We start from the raw sequence: 27,015 nt of genomic DNA on the forward strand, positions 1-27,015 counted from the left end.
CTTGTCCAACAACAGCTCCCATAAACAAACTGTACCGCTCTTAAGACCCTTTCTGACAGAAAGGGTGCTAAACATGCTGAAGCAGAGGTCAGTTACTCAGAGGTAAACTGTAATGAGGGAGATGTTGTGTGGGCAAACTCTGAATTAGGACCATATGCATGACCTCCCTCCCCCACAAGGAGGCATAGTGTCCAGAGACCGACATTACCGGCCTGTCCAAAGGTAGAAATGAGGTTTTACTGGTACAGAGAGGAGAGGGGCAGGGGGGCGTGGCCAAGAGCCGATCATGGCGGACGTGTAGTGAAGAAGCTCCGTCCGTAGCCCTTTGAAACTAGCTATTAATCCTGTCTACCTTCAACGCAACCCACCTCAATCTTTCGCCCGGATCTACACCAGAAGAGCGGCGGGCAGTGGCGGCGAGCTGCCTTCTTCGGACACCGCCTGCCACCCTGGTGAGCTGCGGAGACTGCTGGGGCCTACTGCGCAGAGGGAAGCCGCGGCCTCAATTAACCCGGAGGCCTGTTTGCTGCTGCTCTGCCGGCGAACTGCCGAGGGGGCGCCGGAGGTGCACTAGGGCGCGAAACTGAGTGCGCCTGCAGCCGGAGGCTGGCGCTTGATCCTGCCGGCGCCGGACCGCCTCCCCGGTCGTTGGTGAACCCCTGGGGCCCGTCCTGACCTGACTGTCCTGATTGCGGCCGGGGGAGCGCCGGACTGCGCTGCGCCCGCTGGGCTGTCGCGGTGGTGCCCGCGCCCAGCGGAAAGGAGCGTCGGATGAGCTGAGGGGAGGACACTGGTGCCCTTAGGACTGCTACAGTTGCATGGGACGCCCGGCTTCCGCCCGACAAGCATTGGCGCCGAGGCGGTGTCACGGGCGCCATCTTGCCTCCACCCTGGACACCCGAGGACCTAAGAGAGACGGCGCGAACACTGGCGCCACCCGCAGCTCTTGAAGGTAGCGGGGGTGACACGGCCCTGGGGGCGTGACGCGGCGCCGGCGCGACCCCTGCAACCACACTACCGCTGAAGACCCCGAGCAGCATCGAGGGGTCCGGCTGCACAGAGGCCCACGTGGCGGGCCGCTGACTACAAGACCGCCTTCACTAGGGCAGGTATGAGGCACCACACTGCTGTCCTGCCTCTGGCGGTCCCCTCCTCCTGCAGCCTCTTGACCATACCCACCACCTCACCGGGACCGGCACGGCAGCTGCACGGAGGATCCTCCACGGGGCGCCACCACACTGACCAGAAGTGCCGCCACCGCTACAACGCCATTGACCCTACCCGGCGCCAGGGATTCACCACTCCCATTGTCTTCCCCGCTGTGACACCGGTGGCCGCGAGGAGATTCTAGACACACGAAGCGGCGCACTGAGGGCTATACCATCTGTGGACAGAAACGCGACTACCCCGATGCCGCACTGCATACTAGATCGATGGGACGACACAGGGGCAGGACCCAGGATCCCGGTGCATCGACGGACATGCAATCCACCGGCTCGGAAGACCCTCTGTCCTCCTCAAATATGGACGTTATCCCGCCGACTGGGAAAGGGACGCAGGACGCCAAGCTTGACCTTATCCTCAACGAAATACGAGCCACACGGGAGACACTGGAGACGCGTATCGATAGCATGGCGACGGGTCTCTCGTTGCTCCGAGCAGACCATAATAAACTTGCGGAGAGGGTCTCCGAACAGAAACTTGCGCTAAATGATCTCATACCTCAGCAAACGGAACATTTGACGAAACAGGAAGGCATGGAGAAACAACTCAAGCAGCTGTGGGACAAAGAGGACGATGCGGAAGGACGAGCTCGCCGCAACAACGTCCGCATCTTAGGCATTCCGGAACGCAGCGAGGGAAGGAACCCTACCCAGTTTGTGGAGGACTGGCTTAGGCAACTGGTGGGTCCAGAAGATCTTACGGCCCTATACAGCGTAGAGAGGGCGCATAGAATACCGTCCAAACCGCCGCAACCAGGTGCACCCCCACGTCCTTTGATCGCACGCCTCCTTCACTACAAGGACCGAGACACTGTGCTACGCGTGGCCCGAGAGAAAGCGCCGATTCGCTATGAAGACAAGAATATCTCCGTGTATCCTGACTTCACGCCCACGGTGCAGCGTGCCAGGTCCACCTTCCTAGGGGTAAAACGCAAGTTACGTGAGAGAGACTTGAAATACGCCCTTCTGTTCCCTGCCCGCCTTAAGATACTGCACGGTAACAAATCATACTTCTTTTACTCGCCGGAAGAGGCAGCAGAGTGGATGGAGGCAACGCTAACTCCGCCGGCCTCACAGGACCCTTTTACGGCCGCCAGGGGAGACGGCCGTCGGGGTCGCACAGATCGGAGAAGCACCACTTCAGACACTGGACGAGCCCCATCGCAGAGGACAGCGCCAACGGATCAAGCCGCTATAGACCGTCTAGCAGACCACACACCGGTGGTTCAATTGACGGAAGAGGCACTCGCCGCCCATGACGCGGGCACAACCAGGGGCCTGATTAGCAACTCTGACACGCACACGGAAGTGTCAGGATCAGCGGACAGCATACAACTCTTCCCCAAGATCACGGCGCAGATGGCAGAAGAGTTTTAACGTCAACATCCTGACCGCACTCCGGGTGGTAATGTATTGACTGTATCATTCCTTGCACACTGGTGGGTTGCATGAGGGCTTGGTTTACTAAGGGCCGCCATGCCACCGCAGGCCAGTACAAGTAAGGCACTAGTGGACTGCGCCCCCCACCGCAGGCACATGGAACTGTTTGACTTCTGCCCCTGTTGGGCATCATGGTTCGGACCTCGAGCCCGTTGGCCTGGGGACCTTAGTGTTCAGGGATTAACTGTTTGCTTGACACTCCTCTTCTGCTATAAGATGTACCAGGCGCGTGCACCCACGTGCTCAGTTTTGCCACGCTACACGATCAGACATGGGGCCACTTAATGTTTATAACTTGTGCACCTGGAATGTGCGGGGCATGGGTTCGATTCACAAAAGGCACAGGATACTCGCCCAGCTTAACCGTAGGGTAATTGTGATAGCCTGCCTCCAAGAGACACACCTGAACTATGCTGAAAGTCTGAAACTGCATAAGAAGTGGAAGGGTCAACTTTTCGCTACGTCCTACTCCGCATTCTCTAGGGGGGCCGCTATTTGGCTCCGTAATTCTGTCCCCTTCAAGCCACTAGATCAGAGAATTGACAAGGAGGGCAGATATGTATTTGTGAGGGGCTTACTTGATGGGGCTACTGTTGTGATTGGATGTGTGTATTCACCAAACTCGGGCCAATCAGATTTCTTGGTAAATGTCAATGGGGTCCTTGCAGATTGGGCGGATCATCAATGGGTGGTTGGAGGGGACTTCAATGCTGTATTGGATGTTGCACTGGACAGATCACACCCCCCACTACACGCCACGGAAAGCAGAAGACAGGCGGATGCGCTGGCACAATGGGCGGAGGGATGGGGTCTGGCAGATGAATGGCGCAGTACACATTTACAGGACAGGGAATATACCTTTTTCTCCCCGCCACACCAACTTCACACCAGGATAGACCGCATTTTTTGCTCCCGTTCCTTACTAGGATCGGTTATTCAGGCCCAGCACCTGGGGAAGACCCTCTCTGATCACAATCCTGTCGAGATGACATGGCAATGGGGCCGACAGACGACCCCAATCCCGACTTGGAGATTACCCACGGAGCTGCTGGAAGATGCAGTCTTCAGGTCGACTGTGGCGGATGCCATTGAGAGTTATTTTGACATGAACACTGATACTGCCAGCTCCCGACAAATAGAATGGGACGCTTTTAAAGTTTTTATCAGAGGGGAAGCGATGGCCACTAGAGTGGGCATGAGGAGGGCAGTGATTGAAGATCTGAAAGAAGTGGAGGGTAGACTGGCAACGCTGGAGTGTGAAGCTGCGGGCACAAACACACATTTCACGCCACTGCAGGACGCGCATGTAAAACACGCTGCATTGCTAGAAGACCTGAGATTGTTAGACTACAGGGAATACACAACTAGATAGCACACACAGGCAGACAGGTCGGGCACTATGCTGGCCCGTATCATACGTGACTCCCCAGTGCACCATCCCGTCTTAGAAATACTGGACCAAGAAGGCACACTAGTTTCGACTCAAGCCGGAATCAACGCCGCTTTCGAGGACTATTACACCACGCTTTACAGCCCACACAGCTGCCTCTCACAGACCGCATTTGAGGGATTCATGAGGGATTTAGAACTACCCCAACTCACTGACAGGCAAAGCGACGATCTGAAGCGTAGCATTACTGTTGCGGAGATTAAACAGGCAATACGCGCACTTCCGAGAAACAAAACCCCTGGGACGGACGGCCTGCCGGCCGAGTTCTATGCCACATTCATAGACCTACTAGCCCCGCGCCTCCGTGCCATTTACCTAGAAGCGCTGCGGACTGCCTACTTGCCGCAGTCTTCCCTCCAAGCTTTGATAACCTCCCTCTTAAAACCAGGTAAGGATGGACTGCGCCTTGCTAGCTACAGACCCTTATCTCTCCTTAATACCGACTACAAGATTCTGAGTAAAGTGCTAGCGACGAGACTGGCACAATACATCCCGCAACTGATCCACCCTGACCAGTGCGGATTTGTACCGGGCAGGAGCACGGCCATGAATCTTAGACGACTAGCCCAACTGATGCTACGAGACCCGACAGACATGGGCTCTGAGGGATGCATCTCACTGGACCTGAAGCAGGCCTTCGATTCCCTCAGATGGGATTTCATGTTTGCTGCGTTCACGAAGTTCGGGATACCTCCCGAGTATATCGCGTGGGTCAAGCTGCTATACACACACCCCACGGCTCGGGTACGCACATCCAGATACATCTCAGGTCCCCTAGCCATAGCGAGAGGTACCAGGCAGGGTTGCCCACTCTCCCCGCTCCTCTTCATCCTGGCACTTGAACCACTGCTCTGTAAACTCCGGACTGTGGCCCCCCACAGTGGCATTCGGAGGGGTGAGACAACTCATATAGTGTCCACCTATGCTGACGATATTATCCTATACCTACATGATCTGCGGGGCGACCTGGACCCTATCCCTTCTATATTCGAGGACTTTAGATCGTTATCTGGCCTCACCATAAGCGAACCAAAGTCTTATGGGTTTACCTTTGCTGCCCCTGACTCGACCACGCCACTGCCCTTCGCGCCACACGCGTTTCAAAAGGCATATACTACCTTCCGATACCTCGGGATACAAGTTTACAGGGATGCCGAATTAATGATTGACGGCAACCTCGGAAGGGCTATGAGGACACTTAAATCTCAGATACAATTCTGGTTGTCGGTGGCCGGCAGAATAGCCATCTCCAAGATGGTGATGCTTCCCCGTCTCATCTACTATTTCACAAACTTGCCGTTCCTGATCCCTGCCGCGACGTTCAAGACACTGGACACACTCCTCACGGAACTCATCTGGGGACAAGGGCGAAGGCGCATAGGCCTTGCTAAGTTGCAGCTCACCACTGGCGCAGGAGGTATGGGAGTACCAGACTTCAGGGCCTACAACTTTGCATGTCAGCTGCAGTGGCAAGCCTATTGGCTTGCTGGTAGAAACCTACATGAGATTGACATGATTGAAGACGATCGCTCCAAAGGGAAAATTCATGCCCTGCTCTTACCCCGCTCGGAACTGCCGAGAGACACCTCACCGCTTCTCCGACTTGCGGTTCACTACTGGCGGAAGGCGATGAAGTACACGGCCCGATGTCATCATATGCCCCCACAATTCCACTACTGGGTATACCCCTGGGGTCGGGACCGCTCACAACTCACAAACTTGTGCCATGGCAAGACGCAGGTGTAACACACGTAGGAGACCTTTTTGCTGAAGGGCAGATGCTTTCCTTTGCAGACTTCAGGGCCGCACATGGCGTCCCCGGGGGATCGTTCCTTCTGCATGCTGGCCTCCGACGATATGTACTGGGAAGATGGGCGCCCGAGGGAGTAGAACCACCCACGAACCCCTTACTGACGATGCAGTATCTCATGGGAATGGGAAGTTATCTAACTAAATGGCTCACTGCTAGCATTAGAACAGGACGGGCGATCTCACTGTCGCCTCTCAAGACCAAGTGGGAGGGTGATATAGGGAGGCCACTACGGGACAAGGAATGGGAGCGGATCCTTCAATTCCCCAAAAAAGTAGCTAGGAACCCCAAATTCAAGTTCATCCAGCTAATGGTCCTGCATAGAGCATATTTAACACCACACCGTATACACGCTATGTTCCCCAACGCAGCCGACACCTGCCCTAGATGCGCTATAGATGATGCATCACTGACACACATGTTGTGGAGCTGCCCCAAACTAGGCTATTACTGGACTACTATTAATGACTCGCTCATGGGCGCAGGTGCTTTGATACAGACGCTCACCCTGGAATACACGCTCCTAGGGTTGGGCCCAGCAGCGCGTAAGAGGAGCGTAGCAACACGTTTTGCTGATGTAGCCATGTTACTTGCGAAACGTGCCATCACGATGAGGTGGAAGTCTCCCAGGCCACCTGACCCCGAATTATGGAAAACGGAAGTGATACGTTGGGGCAAGGCAGAGGGTGAGGCGCTACAGCGTGAAGAACGCAGAGGTCTCAGGAAAACACCGATCTCATTGGACTGGTTTACCATTCTGGGGAGGTTCGAGGCAGGGGGTGATGATGAGTCTGATATTTCAATACCGTAAACTGAAATGTGTCCTACAGTCGGTGGGCTTCCATGTGCCATGCACAAACGTATTGCACTAGACTGTAATACGTGATACCCCGTGATACTATTGCTTATGCCACTGACTGGTTGTGTAAAAATGCATATTTGATCAGATCTGTTCGTTGGGTGCAACCTGGTACTAACTGATGTATAAGTATGTACAAAGAGAGTGTCTAGGGTGGGTTTTCTTCTTGTGGGTGGCGGGAGGGAGTTCTTTCACTTCTTGAGGGGTTTGTTCAACTACTTGAAACTACAACAAAAGTTAAACTGTATAATGTACCTACTGTTATTAAGCCCGGAAGAGCTTCATTACTTCATGATATGTCATATGATAACAATTCTGTACTGTTGCTCTGAACACTCTGCTAATAAACAGATTTTTCAAAACAGAGAGGAGAGGGGCGAGATACTTATACTCAAGTCTAACAATTACTCAGATACTTCCAAGGGTGCACCCAAAAGGCACACGCTGATGTATCTGTGATCGTGCAAAACTGACTTAGAAGTCTCAGGCCATCATTAAAAGTTGTGATGTCAGATGGGTGCAAACTGTACGCTCGGTAAATATAGTTTGCATGGAGCCCAGTATTTGCCAGGTACGCTATTTACACCCGACTCCAACTTTAGGACATCGAAATGGGATATACTGTGAAAATTGTGCACGCTTCCTCCTTTCTGTGAAGTAAAAAAATGGAAATTCATGCGATATGTCTGCAAGATTTTTTCCCAATTTTACCTGAAAATCATACTGGCAAAAACCCCTGGTGTACAATTAGTGTTCTAATTCTAGTCTTGATCTTTGCACGAAAGGGAATTACCAGATACCTTGTAATAACATGAACAAATTAATGAATAAATCATTTAATGTGTATGACTAACTAAAAGCATTACTCAAATGCCTTATGTTAAAATCCACACAAACAAATATGATATATATATGGTTTGCACTCCGCTACTGTAATTCACATAATGTTTATCTTCAAGTGCAGACTTGGCAAATATTTTACATGGGAAGTCCAGAGCCTTTCGGCTGTCTTTTGGCCGTTCATAAAACATTCTTTAAAATAGTTGAATAATCACGGCTGCCTTGTTTGGTTCCAGGCTTTGACGTTTTATTGCATTATATTAAAACATTTCCCATATCGAGCCAGAACCATTATGTCTGTTGAGTTCCTTGTTGCGGGTCAGTATTCCTTATGTTAAAAACATAGGTTTTAAGAGAAACAGGTGGGCAAACCCAAATTCCGGGTACCAGAATAGTAACTGTGTAAACTATTCTTTATTGCATGTGCAAAATCTGCATTTTGGATTGATGCTGAATCTTTTACTCCAGTTTGGTCGTGGTTCTTGAGTTGGTAATGCTAGAAACGTGGCAAGCATTATACTTCTCCTGCCTTTCAGATAGTACTGCGGTAGTAGGGCTTCAAGAGAAGGTAAGTTCATGTGTATGTAGTGATTCTGTCAGTTGTTCTGCAATTTGCAATGACGTTTATTCATTATTTCTTTCAGAGCTGTAATCAGATACTAAACTTGTAGCGTGTGCATGCCATCTAGAAGACAACAATTCTCCAGGTCCCCTTTTGTCAGGCATGGGAGACAAAGGCTAGGATATATACGTCGTTTTCGTCTGGGGCTGAAACGGGACTGCCTCTCTTACAGTGCCAATGCATGCTTTTCAACTTTCTAGTGTCTAGAGCAGAGGATTTCAAACTGGGGCGCAGGCACCCCTAGTGGGGGGCTCAAGTGCACCAGGCTCTGGCCATGAGTAACATTATGCTAATAACAGTGCTTTGTTTCCAGCAGAAAAAAAACATGAGCGGCAGTAAACCGCTCTGCAATAGGCCGTCACTTACATCTTTTGTCATTTGTATCCTAGCTGGGAGCATATGTCAAAAGGGGAGGGCCTCCAAATATTATTCAAAACCCCCACTCCCATTTCTAATAATCTCACTGTGGATACTTCTACATGTTAGTAAGGCCTGCCTGACCAGAATAGTGTGTTTGGCAATCATGTATTTGATTGGATTTTTAAAACAGGAGCAGAACTTCAATGTAATGTTCAAAAAAGTCTAGACATATTTAAACATTGCCAATTTAATAGAATAATTGTGAAAACTTCAAAGGGGGCCCAAATGATGTTTTCCCCCCACTAGGGAGCCTCGGTTTGCTCAATACCATTAGCAGCACAAACGCGATGCACACGTGATTGGCAAACCCTGTGACCGGAATTCTGAGTCACCAGTGCTGCTGCTTCGAGTCCAGAGCACTAGATGTTCTTTCTGAATTTTCTGGCATTACAGCACTGGCCCTTTACCGGTCTGTGGGGGATTTGGAGATATTCAATCTCTTTCAACCAAAAATGTCTGTCATGCTTTCCTACAATGCACGCAAAGGCAATGGAAATGTCTGCTGAGAACCAGACACAAGCAAAATGGAAATACAATGGGTAAATGGGGGCAGAGCGAAGGGAATGGTACTCCTGCATGACCCTGGCTGTCAAGAGAATTGTGGGTAGCAAGAAAACATAATTTCGTACTTATCATATTTCACCATATTAATTCACCACTAATCCTTTATAGGCTTCCTGAATAGCGTGCGTCAACAAGCGAGCGATAAATAAATACAAACCTTTTTCCTCCTCTATCCTTCTGCTATCATTCCAAATAACTGACTAACCTATCCACCACTTAATATGTACTTGCATGTTTCACTATACTAATTCAACACTAATCCGCTATGGGTCCGGGAGTAGCGTGCTACCCACCGAAAAAGCGCTTCGACTCATCAGGGGTAGTAAGCGCTATATAAATGCAATTACAATACAATACAACATTTCGCTGCAGGGTTGACTAAATTATGCGGTATGAAAAAGAAAATTATGTGGCGCATGGTGCCACATTTATAGCTACTATTACTTGATTATTTTTTAAAACGTCTACATGATGTAATACTGTTTGGGCAAAGATTTCACCTCACTAGTACCAGTTTAACAACCAAATACAGAAAAAGCAATCCAAGATGCTCAATTAATGGTTGCAAAGGGCTCTTCGCTCCGCGCAAACCCATTCATCAAGTTTTTGATAACTTTTGATCTGTCTGAGATAGAAAAATGTTTTATGGTAAAACCTACAGATGATGAATTGTGTGGTAAAAGCAGCAAATCTACAATAATGCGGAAAAAAGTTTCACCAGTGGAATCGCCTAATTCCAGTGGCTCTGACTATGACACATATTGGAGGAGGAAGAAAGGAGAGTTCATACGGTGTATGACTGCAGTCCGTAACATGATGCACGCTAACATTGTTACATCTATGCCAAGAATGAAAAAAAATGCGTTTCCAAGACCTTTTAATGTGATTTTGTTAGATTTAGACTAAAGAACCACGTTATCAAATGTCTGGAGAGGTTTGGAGGTCACTCTCCAGTACCGAACACACTAACAGCCCCCACGGTATCCCTATATTCAGCTACTTCTCAATAGGATAAAGGGTATCGATAAAGCACATCTTTGCAACGGCTTCTTGGCGCGAAGGTCAGTAAATTATATGCAGCAGAATGAAGGAGGAAATTACCAACTGTATAAACACATTTTAAATGTTTCCGAAAATAGTGAAAGAAGGCTGAGAGCGAAGTTGGAGAGGCAGCAGGTTCTAGAGTTGGGATGCTGCAGTGGAGAAAGACTTGTCTCGTGTGCAAACTTTCCAAGTACAAGGAATTTGTTGAAGGAGATGGGCTTGCTTGTCTTAAGGAGCAAAGGACTGATACATTTTACGGGAAGTGAAGGAGAGGAGGATAAATATGCTACTTAGTGGATGAATGTTAATGATTGAAAGATGGTGCATTTCCTAAACGGGAACCAGTGAGGTCATGGCAAGATTGCGGAAATATTATGAAGAGAATGGTTATCCACAAAAACACATGCTACGAACAGTGTATTACCATTTCTTGCAAACTCTAATGAATTCAGCAGCTGCATACTGGATAAGCTATAGGCAGGGTCACAGGAATGATGCAATTCTGCGGCCACAAATATTTTCAGCATGTACCACATAACATAATCCATCATCTGATGCATAAAATGCAGATTTTAAACAAAGAAAAATTGTTCCTAACTCAATCAGATCAAAAATGTTTTTATTTTTTTCTAAATGGCGAGTAGGGTGCCTGCGCACCAGAATGCTTTTTGCAAAGGTTGACTGGTGTTCTTTCGTTTGCTTATTGCTACATTTGGTTGTTAAATTGGCACTAATAAGGTGAACTGTTTTCCTAGACACTCTTACCAGCTGTACAAATAATAAAGTAATAGTATCACAAAATGTGCCACATTATGTCACATATTTTGCCGTTCCTTGCCGCATAATTTAGTCAACCCAGCCACATACTTTGGGCTTTGTCTGCTGCATCATTCCACTGGTTGTAGCTATAGGTGACTGAGGAATTTTTCCACTCTACCATATGCTATTTACATAGGTCAGTCTACACTACATGAAGGCATGTACCACCGGAGCATGCAATTTGGAATCAACAAAAGGTACAGTAAACCACGTCAGAGGATAGCTGGCTGCAGATGCCTCTCTCCCACCGAGGCACCTCTTTAGTGGCACTGCCTCTTTCTTCATAAGTCAACCAATTTATTCATCGACTCCCTGGGTGGACAATGCTTTTTTATTTTATGCAAGTTCTTTAATTTGTTGTCTCTGGGCCCCTACTTGGTCCCTAAACCTTCTGTGAGCATCTCTGTCAACTGCTAATGGCTTCTTGTAGGCGCTATGTAAAAACTTCTCAATATATTTTTTAAAAGATGATGGTCACCCTGGGAGACCCCTGTAAGCTCAGGGCGATTTGGGACCCCTGCTTGGATCCTTGAAAAGAGCCCTCCCTGCACTACGCAGAAACAAGATGGCTGCTTCCAGCCCCATCAGCATTTGTATCTGGGGGAAACCCGCGGCTTGTGTGAGTGAATATTTTACAGACAGAACAGGAGCCCCACACCCATCAATCAATTCCAAGCAGTGGGCAACCACATTATTCTGTTTGCAGTCACCAAAAAAACTCTTGCAGGAAGCAACCCAAAACAAGGTATGTGCAGCACATTCAAAGTCTGACAACTATTCTCCACACACCATTTCTTGTGGGTGGCCAATTGGAGACTCTCCCCACTAAAGAGCAAAGGAAAAAATAAATTAACATTACTCAGGAAGGTAACAGCATTTAGTGCTGGAATAATTTACCATTTGAATCCAAGGACGTGATTTAACAAGTTATGCACAATAGCTGTTTTTCCTTAGATTTGATAGCTCTTTTTCTGTTGCCAGGAACACAAATATTACTGACAGCCACTTTTTACTCTTTTTTTAGGTCTCGGCTAGCCGCGCGAAGCGCGTCTCCGCCGAGCCCCTATTGTTGGCATGTGAGCTTCCCAGGAGACAATCCTGGCCGCGCGCATCGCCTTGGAGGCGATTCCAAACTGACACGCGCATGTGAACGAGCGCTGCGGCCAGGCGCTGTCTCCTAGGAAGCTCAAAACACCACACACACGCATGCACATACACACACAGACACACACGCCGTCGCACACATCATACACACACACACGAGTGCACCGAGCCCCCCCCCCCCTCTTTTCAACTTACCAGTTCAATGTAGAGGGACTCCGCTCTCCTTCTGGCGTCCCGAGACGCTTTCACTCCGCCTGCCTTCTTTTCCGGTGCAGACGCAGCCCCGCCCCCGTCACAGGCGACTTTGCCTGACTTCCGGACACATCGCGGAAGGAGTTTGTATAGCTGTGTGTGGAGTAGCTGGGTGTTGGAGGCCCATCCCTAGTTTATCGCTTACAAGTAACCGGTGCTCAAAATGTATTCGTTTGTGGACCGTCATCATGGTCGCTTCTGGCCCGTTAAACTTCCTTTAGCACGATGCAGAATTTCCCCAAGATTGGTAGATTAGGGGTTTAAAAGAATGCGCCGAGAAGTCGCTGGCTGCTCACGTGTCCTAACTTCACGCGTATCATTTAGTAGTTGTTTATGACCCAAACTGCAGGTTAGTTAAAAAAAAAAGTTCAAAAGATTAGAAAATCTGCTTTAACTTTTGACACCGACGTGTTTTTAGCTTTGGGCTTTATTGACAGACTTCAACTCCCACAATGCAGCGTCTGAGTCCGTAAAACCAAGAGCCTGAAAATGAGGGTTGGAATTCTCGTTGAATGCACCCCCTTCGCCCCCCGAGATAATCTGTTTAGTATGTGTCCCGAAAAGGCTAATGTATACATATGTACTAATGGAGACGTGTTGCAATAGGCATGCATAGGATAATCCGCTCGTCCTGTCGCTCATGTTTAGAAGAAACGCTCGAAGTGTAGAAACCATGTGTGGAAGTGTTGAGGCAAAGAGAGCTTTGGGTTCCAGGAGGCCCGGGCGCAGTGTTGGAGTCGTGACTAAACACACAGAGAACAAACGTGCAGCGGCCAGCGGGTGAGCCGTGTTTGAATAAGTATGCACTTTGTGCGTACCTAATGAAAGCGCTGTCACTACGGAGTAGGTCGGTAGGCCTTTTATTCTACGTAGGAGGCAGTGTCTCGTCCTTCGCCTCTAGGCTGGCGCGCCGCGGGACCCGCTCAGGGGAAGGGGCCCAGTGTCGGCCCCCGAGAGGTCACATAAATGCATTTGAGGGCAGTGGTGGGCGAGTACACCTGGAGCCGGACCCCTCCCCTCTCAGCCCGCTGGAGCGGGGGCCCAGAAATCCGCGGACCAGCCCGCCAAGGACCGGCCTCTGCGCGGGTCACCTCGGGGTAAGTATGCACAGGTGCATGGGGGAGGGGAGGGTCAGTGGAGGCCAGCAGGCCAAGTAAACAGGCTCGAGAGCGGGAGCACTTTACTGCCGCCGGCCTTGCAATGCGAGTTACCGCCCTTGTTTACAGGCGAATTGTTACTCTTCAGGGGCAGTATAGGCCTTCATTCAGTATAGCGTGGGCGGCTTGTGTGCATCCAGAGCCTGGCTACTTAAGTGCACCCAGAGCCTGGCTACTTAAGTGCACCATGGAGGTCTCCTTAGCGCATTTCCACGACTCCCAGGCCTTCCGCCTTTCCCTTGCACTGCGATGTTTGCAGCCCTCGAGGCGAGGAAAGCCACTCTCAAGCCATGCCGTTGTTATCTGCTTGGGTTGGAAGCGATCCGATGAGAGGGTCCTGCCCCACTTCCACTTTCCACTCCGGTACTCACGCAAAGGTTACAACTTAACGCTAACTGCGAAGGGACATTAACCGTAAATTCACTGTGGGATGTTCCAACTCAGTCTCAGGACGAGAAAGAAGTGATTTTCATGCATCTATTCAAGGCATAATCTCTACCGTAAATAAAGACCAAAGAAAATGTGGACGGGGAGGTAGATTCAGGTGGGCGGCTGGTGGTGGCAGGGATGGAACGCAAGCAGAGAAAAGCGTGGGTGGCACGAGTTTTACATCGGGTTGTGGTGGCGCGAGTGGCTTCCAGAAAGCCAGGAAAAGGAGTAGGTAATGAAAGTATAAATGGGGAGAGAAAACAGGCCAGGCCATCGGGGAAGTTTGTAGATATTGAGCATTCAACAGTTAGGGCAGACAGAAAATGGCAGGGTGTGTGCAGAAAAGGTGAGGTAAGGTAGGAGCAGGCAAACGACGGGGGTGTTTTAATGGCGCGTTATGGAAACTGTTGGGGGAAGCAGAACGAGAAAGAAATGCGAAGACCGTTTGGAATTAACAAGACAGTTTTTTACCCCCTGGTTAGCTCTATTGAATTGGTGTTGGAACTCACAACGTAACATATGGTGCCCAAATTGTAATTGGTTACGCCACTTGTTTTAGCAGTACCGTTAGACGCCTCAGTATAGCCTGCTCTCCGGTTTGTTTTGACACGAGCGGGGAGTGCTGGCCGTTGTCTTTCGTATGGTAATGAAACGCACACAGACGGAAGTTGGGGGTAAGCTTAAAAACTGTTGGCTCTGCCAAAGAGTGCCTCGATCTTTTGTTCACTGCCGCCCAGTGTTAGTTAGCCAGGCGCGGTAGGAGGGCTTTATGCAAAATCACGCATTCCATTAAATGGCCTGCAGAGAAAGCGCCTAGACTCTAGGCGCTAGAATCTGGGCTAGGGCATAGACACAGAAAATCACATGGTGCACAGACTCAGCAGCGCCCGAGCGACCACACATACGCTGGGTATACTGAAGCACGTGGTATACAAAATCCATTATTAGGTCGCACAAAATTATATAAGCAGAGTTGCAAAGTTGAAATTGAGCCCGGGCGCTTGTAAAGCATCAGAATGCGGGACACTGTCTTTTCTCTAACTTTTGTAATTTATTGTGCACACGGAGATGCCAGTGGCGAGACTTATTGTATTTTATCACACGGCGGAATATTGTTTTGTACCTCGTTATATGGCATTGGAAGCGTGTGTGTGCAGCGCTGACATTCATTTAGTATGGGCTTGTTATTGCTGATGGTTTGCAAAGCATTTTTCATTACAGTTACAAAGGCGTGCTTGGGCGAGAGCGTACATCACACTGTCACTGGCTTTTTGTGGCCGTGTCTCCTTTCCAGGAGACAATCCTGGCCGCGCGCATCGCCTTGGAGGCGATTTCAAACAAGCCCGCGCACGCGAACGCGCTCGCTGCATTCTCTCAGACACACACACATGCGCCCATGCACGCACGCACATACAGCCCCCCACACACATACACACGTGCACGCACACAGACACACGAGTGCTTTTCTTCAGTAAGCTGCTTAGCCCGCGCACCAATTTTCAAAATTCGTTAAGTTTGCTAACATTTAAGTCTGAAAAAAGTCTTTAATGCACCAGTCGGCAGACCCATCTATTTTTTACAAGATGCAAGTAAAGTTGTAGGGGAGAGACTATTAAACCATCTATTTGCTAAACTAAGTTTTCTTTTTAGCTGCCTATCACTTTAAAACACTGTTTGCATATTTGACAAAATATGACTTTGTTAAACGTTGATACTAAGGCATGGCTGGACTCTTCCTAATATACATCGGAGTTTACAGATATATTTTATCAGAATTAGAAGCAACGATTGTTTTTTGTTATTTATTCTGTTATTTATTCTGTAGCCCCTGCAGCATGGGTGGGAAACAACTGCTCTCGTTTAGCCGCGAATAGCAAGTCCGAAGCGCTTTATTTTTAAACCCACTGTCTGTGCAACTTTACCTCGATGCTGCTTTGATTGAGAGGAACCATAAAGAGATGTTTGTCAGAGCAGTGAGTAGTGAGTAGTGAGTAGTGAGTGCAGAGTGGTGAGTGCAGAGTGGTGAGTGCAGACTAGTGAGTGCAGAGTGGTGAGTGCAGAGTGGTGAGTGCAGAGTGGTGAGTGCAGAGTGGTGAGTGCAGAGTGGTGAGTAGTGAGTAGGGAGTAGTGAGTAGGGAGTAGTGAGTAGTGAATGCAGAGTAGTGAGTAGTGAGTAGAGTAGTGAGTAGAGTAGTGAGTGCAGAGTAGTGAGAGTAGTGAGTAGTGAGAGTAGTGAGAGTAGAGAGTAGTGAGTAGTGAGAGTAGTGAGTAGTGAGAGTAGCGAGTAGCGAGTAGAGTAGTGAGTAGAGTAGCGAGTGCAGAGTAGTGAGTGCAGAGTAGTGAGTAGTGAGTAGTGAGTAGAGTAGTGAGTGCAGAGTAGTGAGTGCTGAGTGCAGAGTAGTGAGTGCAGAGTAGTGAGTGCAGAGTAGTGAGTGGCTGGCCCTGTTTCTAGCTCAAGCGGCACCGGCACCTGTAGTCTAAAGATAATACCTCTGCCTCAAGTGAAGTACTCTGGTACCCAAGGATGACTAGCAAACAATATTATTCACAACGTTGCTTACTATTCAGCAACATTTGACAGTTTGCAAATCATCTTTATAAAACAATTCAGAGTTTGATAACAAATTAATGCAACACATTGTAATATACAATGCCAATAGCTCAAACTTTAATGCTGCGAGACCTATTGCATTGTAAATGCTTGTTTATTTTTATCACAAATAACTTTTTTTTAAATGTCATGATTATTCAATCAAATTTACTATGCTCAACATTCATATATTACTTGCTGACGTATTTGCTTCACAAATGGAAAATAAAATTCATATTTTATACAAGGGTCAGGATTACATTTTGAGTGGGGATTTTTTTTGCGGAGTGTTATTTCTCACCATTCTGCTAAAAGACAGACATGTGGGGAGTTGGAGATGATGGTGGGAAAGGGGTACAGTTGTGAGCTGGGAAGAAGTCACAGAACAGGCTCAGCCTGAACACAGGAAGGACAAGCCTACTGATCGGGGACTGTGAAGGAGGAAGCAGGAGAAATTTGACCAGGGAGCTTTAATGAACGCACCAAGAGTTACGCAATATTCATGGCATACTAGATGGAGAGAAAGTACTAGGAGCGGGAGGTACAGAGGTGAGAAAATGTGAGGCATAGGGCAAGACCTTTGATTGCCCTTGTATGCTAGATACGTGCTCAACCTGGTCCCCGTTCCACTAAGGCTGCACTACCAACTGACTCCAGTGTGACCAAGAGCTGGTACCATCAAGGACTTCGATGCAGTGTGTGAGAAGTTGGCCTGGTATATGATGTTCACTATTCTAGTGAGCACCTTGCACCAGTCCAAACAACCCTTATGGTGATGGTTGTAAAGTCAACCTTATAGACCAGCTATCCTAGTGGTAGCATGGACAAAAGCAGTCTTAGGCTAAACTCAAGAGGGCATGTGAAGCAAGCTGTTTTACCATATGCAATCCTTTTAATACCAAATGAAAGGACACCACACAGGTTATATATTCAAAATATATATGTATTTATTTCTTTTAAAACCCTCTATACTCTTTATGAGAACAGAAGCACAAGCGCATAACAAGTTACTTAATATAGCGTACAATAAGTTGCACAAATATGGATAGGCCCTGGTGGCCCGCTAAATCATATACTAAAATAGTACGTCACGAACAATGGTATGGCCCAGGGCCTTGGGAATCGCTGTGGCTACACTGGGCTAACAGTAGTTAGGGAGCAGGAGGCCCACGGGATGCGGGTGCAGTGTCTAAATGCACACGCGTGCACACATAGAAGTCAATGGGTGCGTAAAGTTAGAAGGTTAAAGGTTTAGGAGTCTTCCTACTGGACTAGAAGCTAACCACTTGAAACTAGGACACTCGGAGAGTTAATCTTTACAGGAGCACCGCAGTACTCGCTTTACCTCACCCACAGGAAGCGGGTGCATAGGTGTCAAAGTGTGTCGGGTTTCGCCGTGGAGTTCTATGGAGCCTTGGAGAAAAGATGCTGCAGGCGACCAGGAGAGAAGAGTCCGGTTGGATCCAAGGGTGGATCGAGGATGAAGAGTACCTGAAAGCAGAGGGGACAAAGTCTGGGTCACTAGCCAGTGACCAGGATGGAACCAGGAAAGAACCAGGAAGGAACCAGGCGATGTCGGGAAGCAATCAGGTGATGTCGTGAAGCTTGTCTCTGCAGCCACGTGGACCAGGAGGTGTCGACGACGACCAGGAGCTGGATACGGACTGTCCCACGAAGGCTCTCGCTGTTGGCGGTGTCGGATCTCTATTCGGAGTCAACAGGCCTTGGCAAATGCAACCCACGCAGGAATCGAAGATGGCTTCTTACTCAGGCCAGCAAGGACTGAGTGGCTTCTCCTTCGCAGGGAAGCAAGGCCAGTCTGGAGCAACCAGACCAGCGGTGTAGATTTCAGATTTCGTCGTCACAGAGGCCACTAGCCAACGGGCAAGCGACCGGACAGACGCGTCGAGCAGGAAAATGCAAAAGGGCCCCACGCAGCACTCGGTGAGTGTGGAGAGGTGATCGCCGGTGCAGTTGGTGCTCGGGGCTGGGGCTTCTCAATCCCCAATGCACAACTTCGAGGGTGCCTCAGAAGTTGCACGGAAAGCAATTCGCTAGCTTTCCCAGATGGCCGGTCCCACGTCTCTCGTCGCCTCCACGGGTCTCAGCTTTGCTGTGGATCGGGCTGTTGGATGTCTGGAAGTCCGGGTCTTGTCAGGCTCTGTGTTCGGGCTCCCGCAGGAGCAATGACAAAGCAAACCATTGAGCGCTTGATGGTGCCTGCTTGCACAGGGTGGTCACTCCTTGACCACAAGGGAGATTCTTCAGTCTTCTACGTCGAGTAGGATGTCGAAGGTCCAGAGTTTCGTATCAGAGTTTCAGTCCGGATATATCCAAAGTCTTGGGACTCAGCTCCTACCTATATACCAAATCTAGGGGCTGGATTACCAGCTAGGTCCCTCCTATGGGTGGGACCCAGGAAGGGGATGGTTACACCCCCTTCCCTTTGTCCAGTTTCTTGCCAGAGCTGGGGCTGGAGTGCCCCAGAACCGGTTTGAACTGGACTATGCATGGGACACCTTGTGTGCCCCAGGCAGTGTCTCATTTCATTCAGCCCTCCCTGCCCCAATCCACTATCTCCTGTCTGGGGTGGTGCTAGCACCTCCCTGTGACAGGAAACCTATTGTCCAAGCCTCCATCACTGGAAGGACTCCCAGCAGCAGGAGGTCAGACTTGTGTCTGTGGCAGCAGCATCCATTTCGTGATGCTGAGGCTCTGGTTAACTTTAACCGGGATTAATGGAAGTAACATGTCTTCTCCCTCTAGAAGGGTGGAATGCTACCCCGGTCGCCAGGACTGGCGAGGGGGTAGTATTCCAAAGCGTATGACACCTTACACGACATGTTTTGATAAAGCGAAACCAAAGATAGCATTTAACCGCGAGGTTCATAATGCACTTAAGAGTATATGGTATGGCATTATCCTAGAACAGCTATAAGGACATGGTTCCGAAAGCTGCAGACAGGCTCAGTTCATGATGGAGCACCATCTCACATAAAACCAAGCACTCTGCCTCCAGGATTGTTAAGGCCTGCCATAGGAGTGACTTATAGGTGCATATGTGTCCAGATATAAGGTTAGACATAGGAATACTATATCTAAGCAAGGAGTGATTACACGACCTTGCCCCAGCTGAGTGATCAGCCAGTTGTGTCAGTTTGGATGGCCAGCCAGGGGTGGCAAAAGATATGCTGCAGCCCCTTGTAGGCCTTGGGTGCACCTATGCCCTGGGTACCTATAGTACACTGTACAGGGACTCATAAGAGTGACCCAAATCCCAATTGGTGATGTACCTAAAGTACATGGTGTGAAATTTAGAGAGAACAGCAGGGCTGTGGGTCTGATTAGCAGGCCCACAGCCACATTAAGTCAAAAACCAGTGAAGCAAAAAGCAAAAAAATGGGGTGACCATAGGAAAGCAGACCCTACTCACTTACACAGTGTTTCCAGATGAGGGCTCAGGAACTGCACAAAACACTTCTGAGGATTTCTCAGCAAACCACAGACAACCTTTGGAGAGACCCACAGAACTGGATACCAGACTCTACAAGCAACTTTTTAACTGACCAGAATGCACCAGGTGATGTATCCAGAGATATGCACAATACAGCAGCAGTGGCAGCCAAAACGCTACACAAAACTAAGTAAAGTAAATCCGCCAGTACTAGTTCGATAGCTGCTACTTTTATTATCTCTCTCGCAACAACATCACACCAAGAAACCCACCACCAAACACTACAGGTAGTCACCAAAGATAGATAGCATGATAAATCACAAATGAACACGCTCCAGAGGTGGATCGTGTTGGATTGCCAGCTGCAAAAAAAATGGGGGAAAGGAAGGAGAAGGAAGTCCAGGGACCAGATCAAGGATGTCCACAGGCAGGGAGGCGGTAAGCATCACAGGCCTATAGCAGTAAAGAGGTGGCACAAGTCTCAGGCAGGGGTAGGAATGAGCTTAGATATGACAGGGCAGGCTGGGCAGGAGGACCAGCTGAAATCTCATGGCAGCATGGGACCAGACAATGCCCTACCGCCTCCCGCCCCCACACACACAGAAAGCAGGCCTACCCCCAAAAATAAGAGAGCAGCTGTCCACTGCGGATAGGTCAGCCAGCGCGAGTAACTGGGATCTAGCGCCCCAAGGCCTGTTAGCTATGAAGTTCACACTGCCATGCCTTAGAGCGCAGATGGCAACAGAAACACGGGAACTAGGCCCGTGAAGAGTATGAGCTGTAACCCTACAACCCTCAGAATAGCTGGCCATGGCAGAAGGAGGAGGCTGCATCAAGGATGCCCAGGAAAGAGTCCTGTGACTGCACAAGATATGACAGGGGGGCAGCCAGGAGAAGAAACACCACGATAAAGGCACAACTAAAGATAAAGCCTCCAAATGACATTTGTAGCAAGGTAGTTAAAATACAAAGACCAAGGGAGCAAACGTGGTTATGAACTGCAAGTGTCAGAGTGGAGATCAAGTTCCACCTTTTTGAATCAAGAAGTCAAACCAGGTAAATTAAAAATCTACTCTTATGATCAATCTTTCTCCTTGCAACTTTGTTCTAGCACTTCTGGCCAGGGGCACTCCTTCGCTAAGGCGGAGAAGCGTCGCCCCTCTCCCTTTCAGCACTGCAAAAAAAAGGAAAAATAAAATGATAACGCGCTGTTACCATCATTTTAGTCTTCCGTGCTGAGGCAGAATGTTTGGCAGGCCGGCTCGGGCCAGCCAAACAGTCATGCAAACTTTGCATGTTCTCCACGCCTGGGTGGAGAACATGCTCAGGCTCCCATTCCCCATCTGAGCGCCGAACCACAGCGCTCAGACTAATCCCAACGCTACATTGCAGCGTTGTGATTTGACTTAGGGGAGCCTCAGTGCTTCCTGTTCGAACAGAAGCCAGGAAAAGGTCCGAGAGGACAGAAGAGAGGCAGGAGCTAGCAGGTAAGGGATTTTTTTTAATCCCCCCTTACCCGCCACTACTATTGCAGCTGCCATAAAGCACAAGTCTTTGCATGTGATGAGCCTACTATTCCCATAGATAATTGCACCTCATTTCTTTCAAAAGCATAGTGGGAGCAACTGACCCACTTACTTGGTCCATTCCACTTGTAAAACAGAGCCATTCGCCCAATGGCTCCCTTTCTTTCACTCTCAATCGTAAAACATACAATCCGGCAAAAGAGATCTATGAGATTTGAGGATGTGGAGGTTTCTTGCGTTTGCCAGCCCAGCTGCCGCTCTTAAAGGCCCATCACTGTGCGGCTGGATTACAGCCAGGAAGGCGGAGAGCAGGTCCTTCAAGCCAGTCATAACATGATGGCCCAGCCAAGAGAATAATTCATCAGTGCACAGGCTCAGCCCTGACATGAGGAAATAAAAATTGAGGACAGTTGGCAGTTGGAACGCTGTTTACGTTGGGTTGGCAGACTGACCTGCTCAGGCTGTTCCCGGCCCCTTCTTTGTTTCTGTGTTTCTAGATCAAACAAATCATATCACACCTACTCCATCCCTCTGAAGAGCAATGCAAATAGCAGAAAGGGGCTCGGAGGGGGCAGCCATTTTGAATTCCAATAAATACTTAACACAGTTTCACTGAGATGTCACTAGCAGCGGCATGGCACCTTGCCTTAAATTTCTTCTAATTTCAGAGATCATTTTCTCGTGAGGAATCCTAAATTTGCATTATCAATTTAGCAACGTTTTGTTTTTCATACGATCCATTGTAAAGTGATGAGCCCCCCCCCAAAAAAAAATCCTAGTCTGGGGTCGGTCGTAGGACCTAAAGCGTTAGGCAGGGTAACATATACATTCTTCTCCAATAAATGCAACCAACCACAGGACGCACAAGAGGCGCAACAGTACAAAAAACACTCAACTGATGTGTAAATTACCACGGGTGATCAACTACATAGCCAGTCACCCAACGGGAACTGTGGTAATTAGATATTTTTTTTAAGTTAGGTTAAAGTGCTGTCCAAATGGTCGCTATATGACACTGGAGGCGATTTGTGATTAACATTATAAAGACATTGTGACATGAAACGGATACTACATGTGGGAAGCAACTTGCAAGCACAGGTGAGGAGGCAAACCATTAAATCATTTTGAAAATGCATTTGAAAAACAGCATGTGTGAATGATTAGAAGGGCAAATGTAAACTGTCAGCCTCATGTTTATATGTGTTATTATTTTTATTCTGAATTTCACTGCAATTTGTATCACGGTTTTAACTATGTAAAAATTTACTAAAAAAGAAAAATATTCTAAGCCTATTTTACTCTTCCATAGACAGACCGGATGGAGCTTAAAGTTTTGTGTACCATTCATTTCTGATTCATGTAAGCTTCCAAAATGTCAGGCAGAGCAATCCAGGAATATTTTTAGAGCGCAAATCGCTCCCCCAGGGCACGAATAATCACAGTTACCCACTGTTAGAAATTATGGGCTCTGGTTGGCAGTGGTTGGCCCACTGTCCAAGCAGGGACCCTTACTCTAGTCAGGGTAAGTTACACTCTCAGAATATCCCACGGTCACCCCCATGGCAGCTTAGCAAAAGAAGGCAGGCTTATCTTAGAGGCAATGTGTTAAGTGTGTATTTACAACACACACACACACACACACTAAAAACATCACAAAAGTACTCCACAGCAGTTTAGAAACATAGCCAATATTTATCTGAGTAAAACAAAACCAAACCGACAAAAATTCAACATACACAAAGCAAGATACAAATGTTCAAAGATTAAATGTAGATATAGTGCTTAGAAACCCAATAGCTCCAACTGGGACAAAACAAAGTGCTTAACGAAGTCAAATCCAACAGTTCATTGCTGATCACGATGGAGCACAGACTGGCTACGGAGTTACACAGACCGCGTTTACAGTACCTTGGAAATCGATGAGAAACAAAGACGTTGCATAGCACATGGGAGGTAAGGCGTCGCTGAAGCAAGTTCTGCATTGGTTCCTTACTGCTACAGGGGAGGTGATGCGCTGGTTCTTTACTGCCAGGCAGGATGTGTGATGCATTGGTTTCTTACTATTGCAGGGGAGGTGATGCAGCGTTGGTGACGAGGCGTTCGTTCTTTATGATGGTGCTGGGGTCGATGAAGCTCCGAAGGTAAAGCTGCGAAGCGTAACTTTGCGGTGTCCATGTCGCATCACAGGGCCACAGGTGCTGCCGTAGAGTCGGCTGTCATGGATGTCCATGACACGGCACTCGAGACTCACGCGGTGACGGGACTTCGGGGGTGCTGCGGCGGCCTCGGCATGCACTGCAAGTCATGGTTTTTGCACTCGGCAGGGACCACAGCTCTTGACCAAAGTCACACTCGAAGTCGATGTACAGTTTCTTCATGATGAACACAGCAAACAAATTCCCATGGCCCAGGAACTGGATTTGGCACCACTTGACAAGTTGGAACTCCCAGCAGAGGAGTCTAGGTGCTGCAGGTGAAGTGAAGTCTTCATTTGCCTTGAGACTTCCAACAGGAGGCAAGCTCAACTCAAGCCCTTGGAGAACCTTACAAGCAGGATGTAGAAAGTAAAGTCTAGTCCTTTCACTACCAGGTCAGAAGCACCAGCAGCGGCAGGCCAGAACAGCAAAGCAAAAAAAAAGTGGCAGTCTCTCCTGACAGCAATAAACTCTTCTTCCTAGCAGGATGTCCTCAACCCAGAGGTTTTCTGAGTATATGGTGTCATAGGTCCAGTGCTTATACCCATTCCAGCCTTTGAAGCAGGGATGCTTCAAAGGGAAGTCTTTGTAGTGCACAATACCCTCCCTTTCCCTGCCCTGGCACCTGACACACTCCAGGCAGTGCAGATTTCTTTGTGTGAGGACAGCACAGCCATATTCAGGTGTCATTGTCAACTCCTCCGACCACTCTTGCTTAGAATGGTGATTGGCCATCAGGATATGCAGGGCACAACTCAGCTCCCTTTGTGTGACTGTCTAGAGAAAATACACATACAGCCCAGACGTGTATTCAGAGACAGGGAGAGGCACAGAATGGTTAAAGTAAAGAAAATGCCAACTTTCTAAAAGTAGAAAAACATGTAGGGCCCATTTTTCTGGTCCCTATCAAGCTGCACAGCGAAGTTTGCCAAAAATGAATCCAATAAATCAAGTGTTATTTATTTCTTCAATCATTCCACTGTTTCTCCATATTTGACGTCCATTTCTTTACTCTGTCAATTTATTATACTCATTTTAATCATTGTTCTTGGTTTTTTCATAAAGCACACAGGAGAATCAAATGTTTCCTTATGTCACTACGTTTTATTAAAAATCACCCAATGCATTTCGGGGTAAACCCTTCGTCAGGGGCATCTAAAAGGGATAGGGACCAGAAAAAATAGCCCCTACGTGTTTTTTCTACTTTCATTGCGCAAGTGGGTGGAGCGCGTCTAAGTTTGCAAGCCTACAGTGGTTTGATGTTTGATGTAATGGAACAGAATAATGTGGTATAAACCAGGAGAAAGAGGAGTGCATTCCAGAACCTCTGCTAATTATGAAACTTTCTAAAAGTGGCATTTTCAAACCTGCAATTTAAAAAACAACTTCACCAAAATATGCAGTTTTAAATTGAGAGTCCATAGACACCAAACTCTAATTTTCGATCAGCTCCCAATTGGCAGATACAAGTGTAAGATGTTATAAGACAGCTCCAGTGCTAAGCTGTGGGAGAAATAGGCCTTGCTGTAGTGAAAAACTAAATTAGCAGTATTTCACTACCAAGACATGTAAAACACAACAGTACGTGTCTTATCTGTTAAATAAACTGCATCCTGCCTATGGGGCTACCTCTGTGCCTACTTTAGGGGTGCCTTACATGTAGTAAAATGGAAGGTTTGGGCCTATTAAGTGGGTGCACTTGCCAGGTCGAAACGGCAGTTTAAAACTGCACACAGACACTAGAGTGCCAGGCCTGAGACATGTTTGCAGATCTACTTGTGTGGGTGGTACAATCAGTGCGGCAGGCCCACTAGTAGCATTTGGTTTACAGGCCCTGGGCACACTGTACTAGGGATTTACTAGTAAATCAAATATGCCAATCATGGAAAAACCAAACATACCATGTTTTAGGGAGAGAGCATCTGCACTTTAGCACAGATTAGTAGTGGTAAAGTGTCCAGAGTCCTAAAACCGACAAAAAGGAGGTCAGACAAATAGGAGGAAAACAAAAAAAAGGCCAGGTCCAACACCCAGGGTAACCCAACTAATTTTTTTGACCTGGCTAAAAGGTGAGGAGACCTGTCTGGAATCAACAGGTAACCACAAGATGGGGTTAGGCATTGATCTATGAAGAGGATGCATTAGCAAATTAAGTATACTTCACCCGGTGCCTCTCTTTATAAGCCATTAGCCGTTGGGGTAATCACATGGCATGCAAGACATCATGCAAGACTAAAGCAATAAAGGCTCTGTGGAAAAACATGAACATTCAGAGACAACCCTTCAGACACCGCATACCGGGTTAGGATTCCAAAGGAACTTTAACTATACCAAGCAACGCATGGTGGAGAGTAACACAAACCGTCTGTCGTGCAAGCGCCTTCTGGGGCTGGTTTCTGGGCGTACGGGAGAGGTGGGCTATTGGTATCAGACAGGTCTTCCTCTTCCTCCTCTTCCTCCATTTCGGAGACCGTCTGGCCGGTGGTAAGATCGAAGCTGCCGTTCTGGGTGCATCGGTGGCCAAGTTCTTTATCCAAGTCCTCCACTCTGGGCTTCATGTCTGAGCCAAAAGCAGATACACAGTTACCTTTATTTTGAACAAACAAAAAAAAGTCCTGGTTAAGACAATTTGGAATTTTAAAGTAAGCAATGCAGGTCCTAAACACGCTAAACGTCAACACATGTGAAAATATAATACATTAAAACAGCATTAAAAGAGGCAAAAGGTCAAAGAACACTAACACCTAGGAGCCTCAAGATTTTAGTGTGTGCGTAAATTAACTCCATACTCAGTCACAGTGTAGGTGGTTCCAAAGGGCCAGCCTATTATTCAAAATTATCTCAGTTTTATCTGCATTTCATTTTAAATGGTTGTTACCCATTCATACCTAGGTGAAGTGCTTTATATAGGTTGTACCGTCACAACAAATATATAACTGTAAGCCATTCGCATAACTGTACAGACTGCAACCTCGTGTGGCCAGCTCCTTTATTAGTGATCTAGCATATAAGTTGAATATAATGTGTGACGGATTCAAGATCGCTTTCATATTCAACGAAAAACTCTGTGACCTTGGCTCTAGTTTTCAGCAGAATAGGCTGCAAGTGCAACAGTAATAGAAACTACACCTTTGGAGTTGCAAACTTGAAGCAAACAGCCAGGAGCTGTCAACCTGATCAATGACCAGGATGATTGAAGATTTAGTGAGGAGTAGCA

The 27,015-nt window shown here is 48.0% G+C and overlaps 1 protein-coding gene across 7 annotated transcripts in view; it reads right to left on the minus strand.

The window, feature by feature from the left end:
- The window catches only part of GREB1L (GREB1 like retinoic acid receptor coactivator), a 575,070-nt gene that overhangs the window by 211,786 nt on the left and 336,269 nt on the right, over positions 1-27,015 (minus strand). For 4 of the 7 annotated variants that reach the window (XM_078687437.1, XM_078687440.1, XM_078687439.1 and 1 more), the window contains exon 4: positions 26,161-26,385. In XM_078687437.1, the coding sequence (XP_078543563.1) occupies positions 26,161-26,385 (225 nt within the window). The remainder of the gene's footprint in view (positions 1-26,160; positions 26,386-27,015) is intronic. The other 3 variants (XM_078687443.1, XM_078687441.1, XM_078687442.1) reach the window with 1 other exon arrangement.

The sequence above is a fragment of the Lissotriton helveticus genome, chromosome 4_1, assembly GCF_964261635.1.
Source record: "Lissotriton helveticus chromosome 4_1, aLisHel1.1, whole genome shotgun sequence".
In the NCBI taxonomy this organism is placed as follows: Eukaryota; Metazoa; Chordata; class Amphibia; order Caudata; family Salamandridae; genus Lissotriton; species Lissotriton helveticus.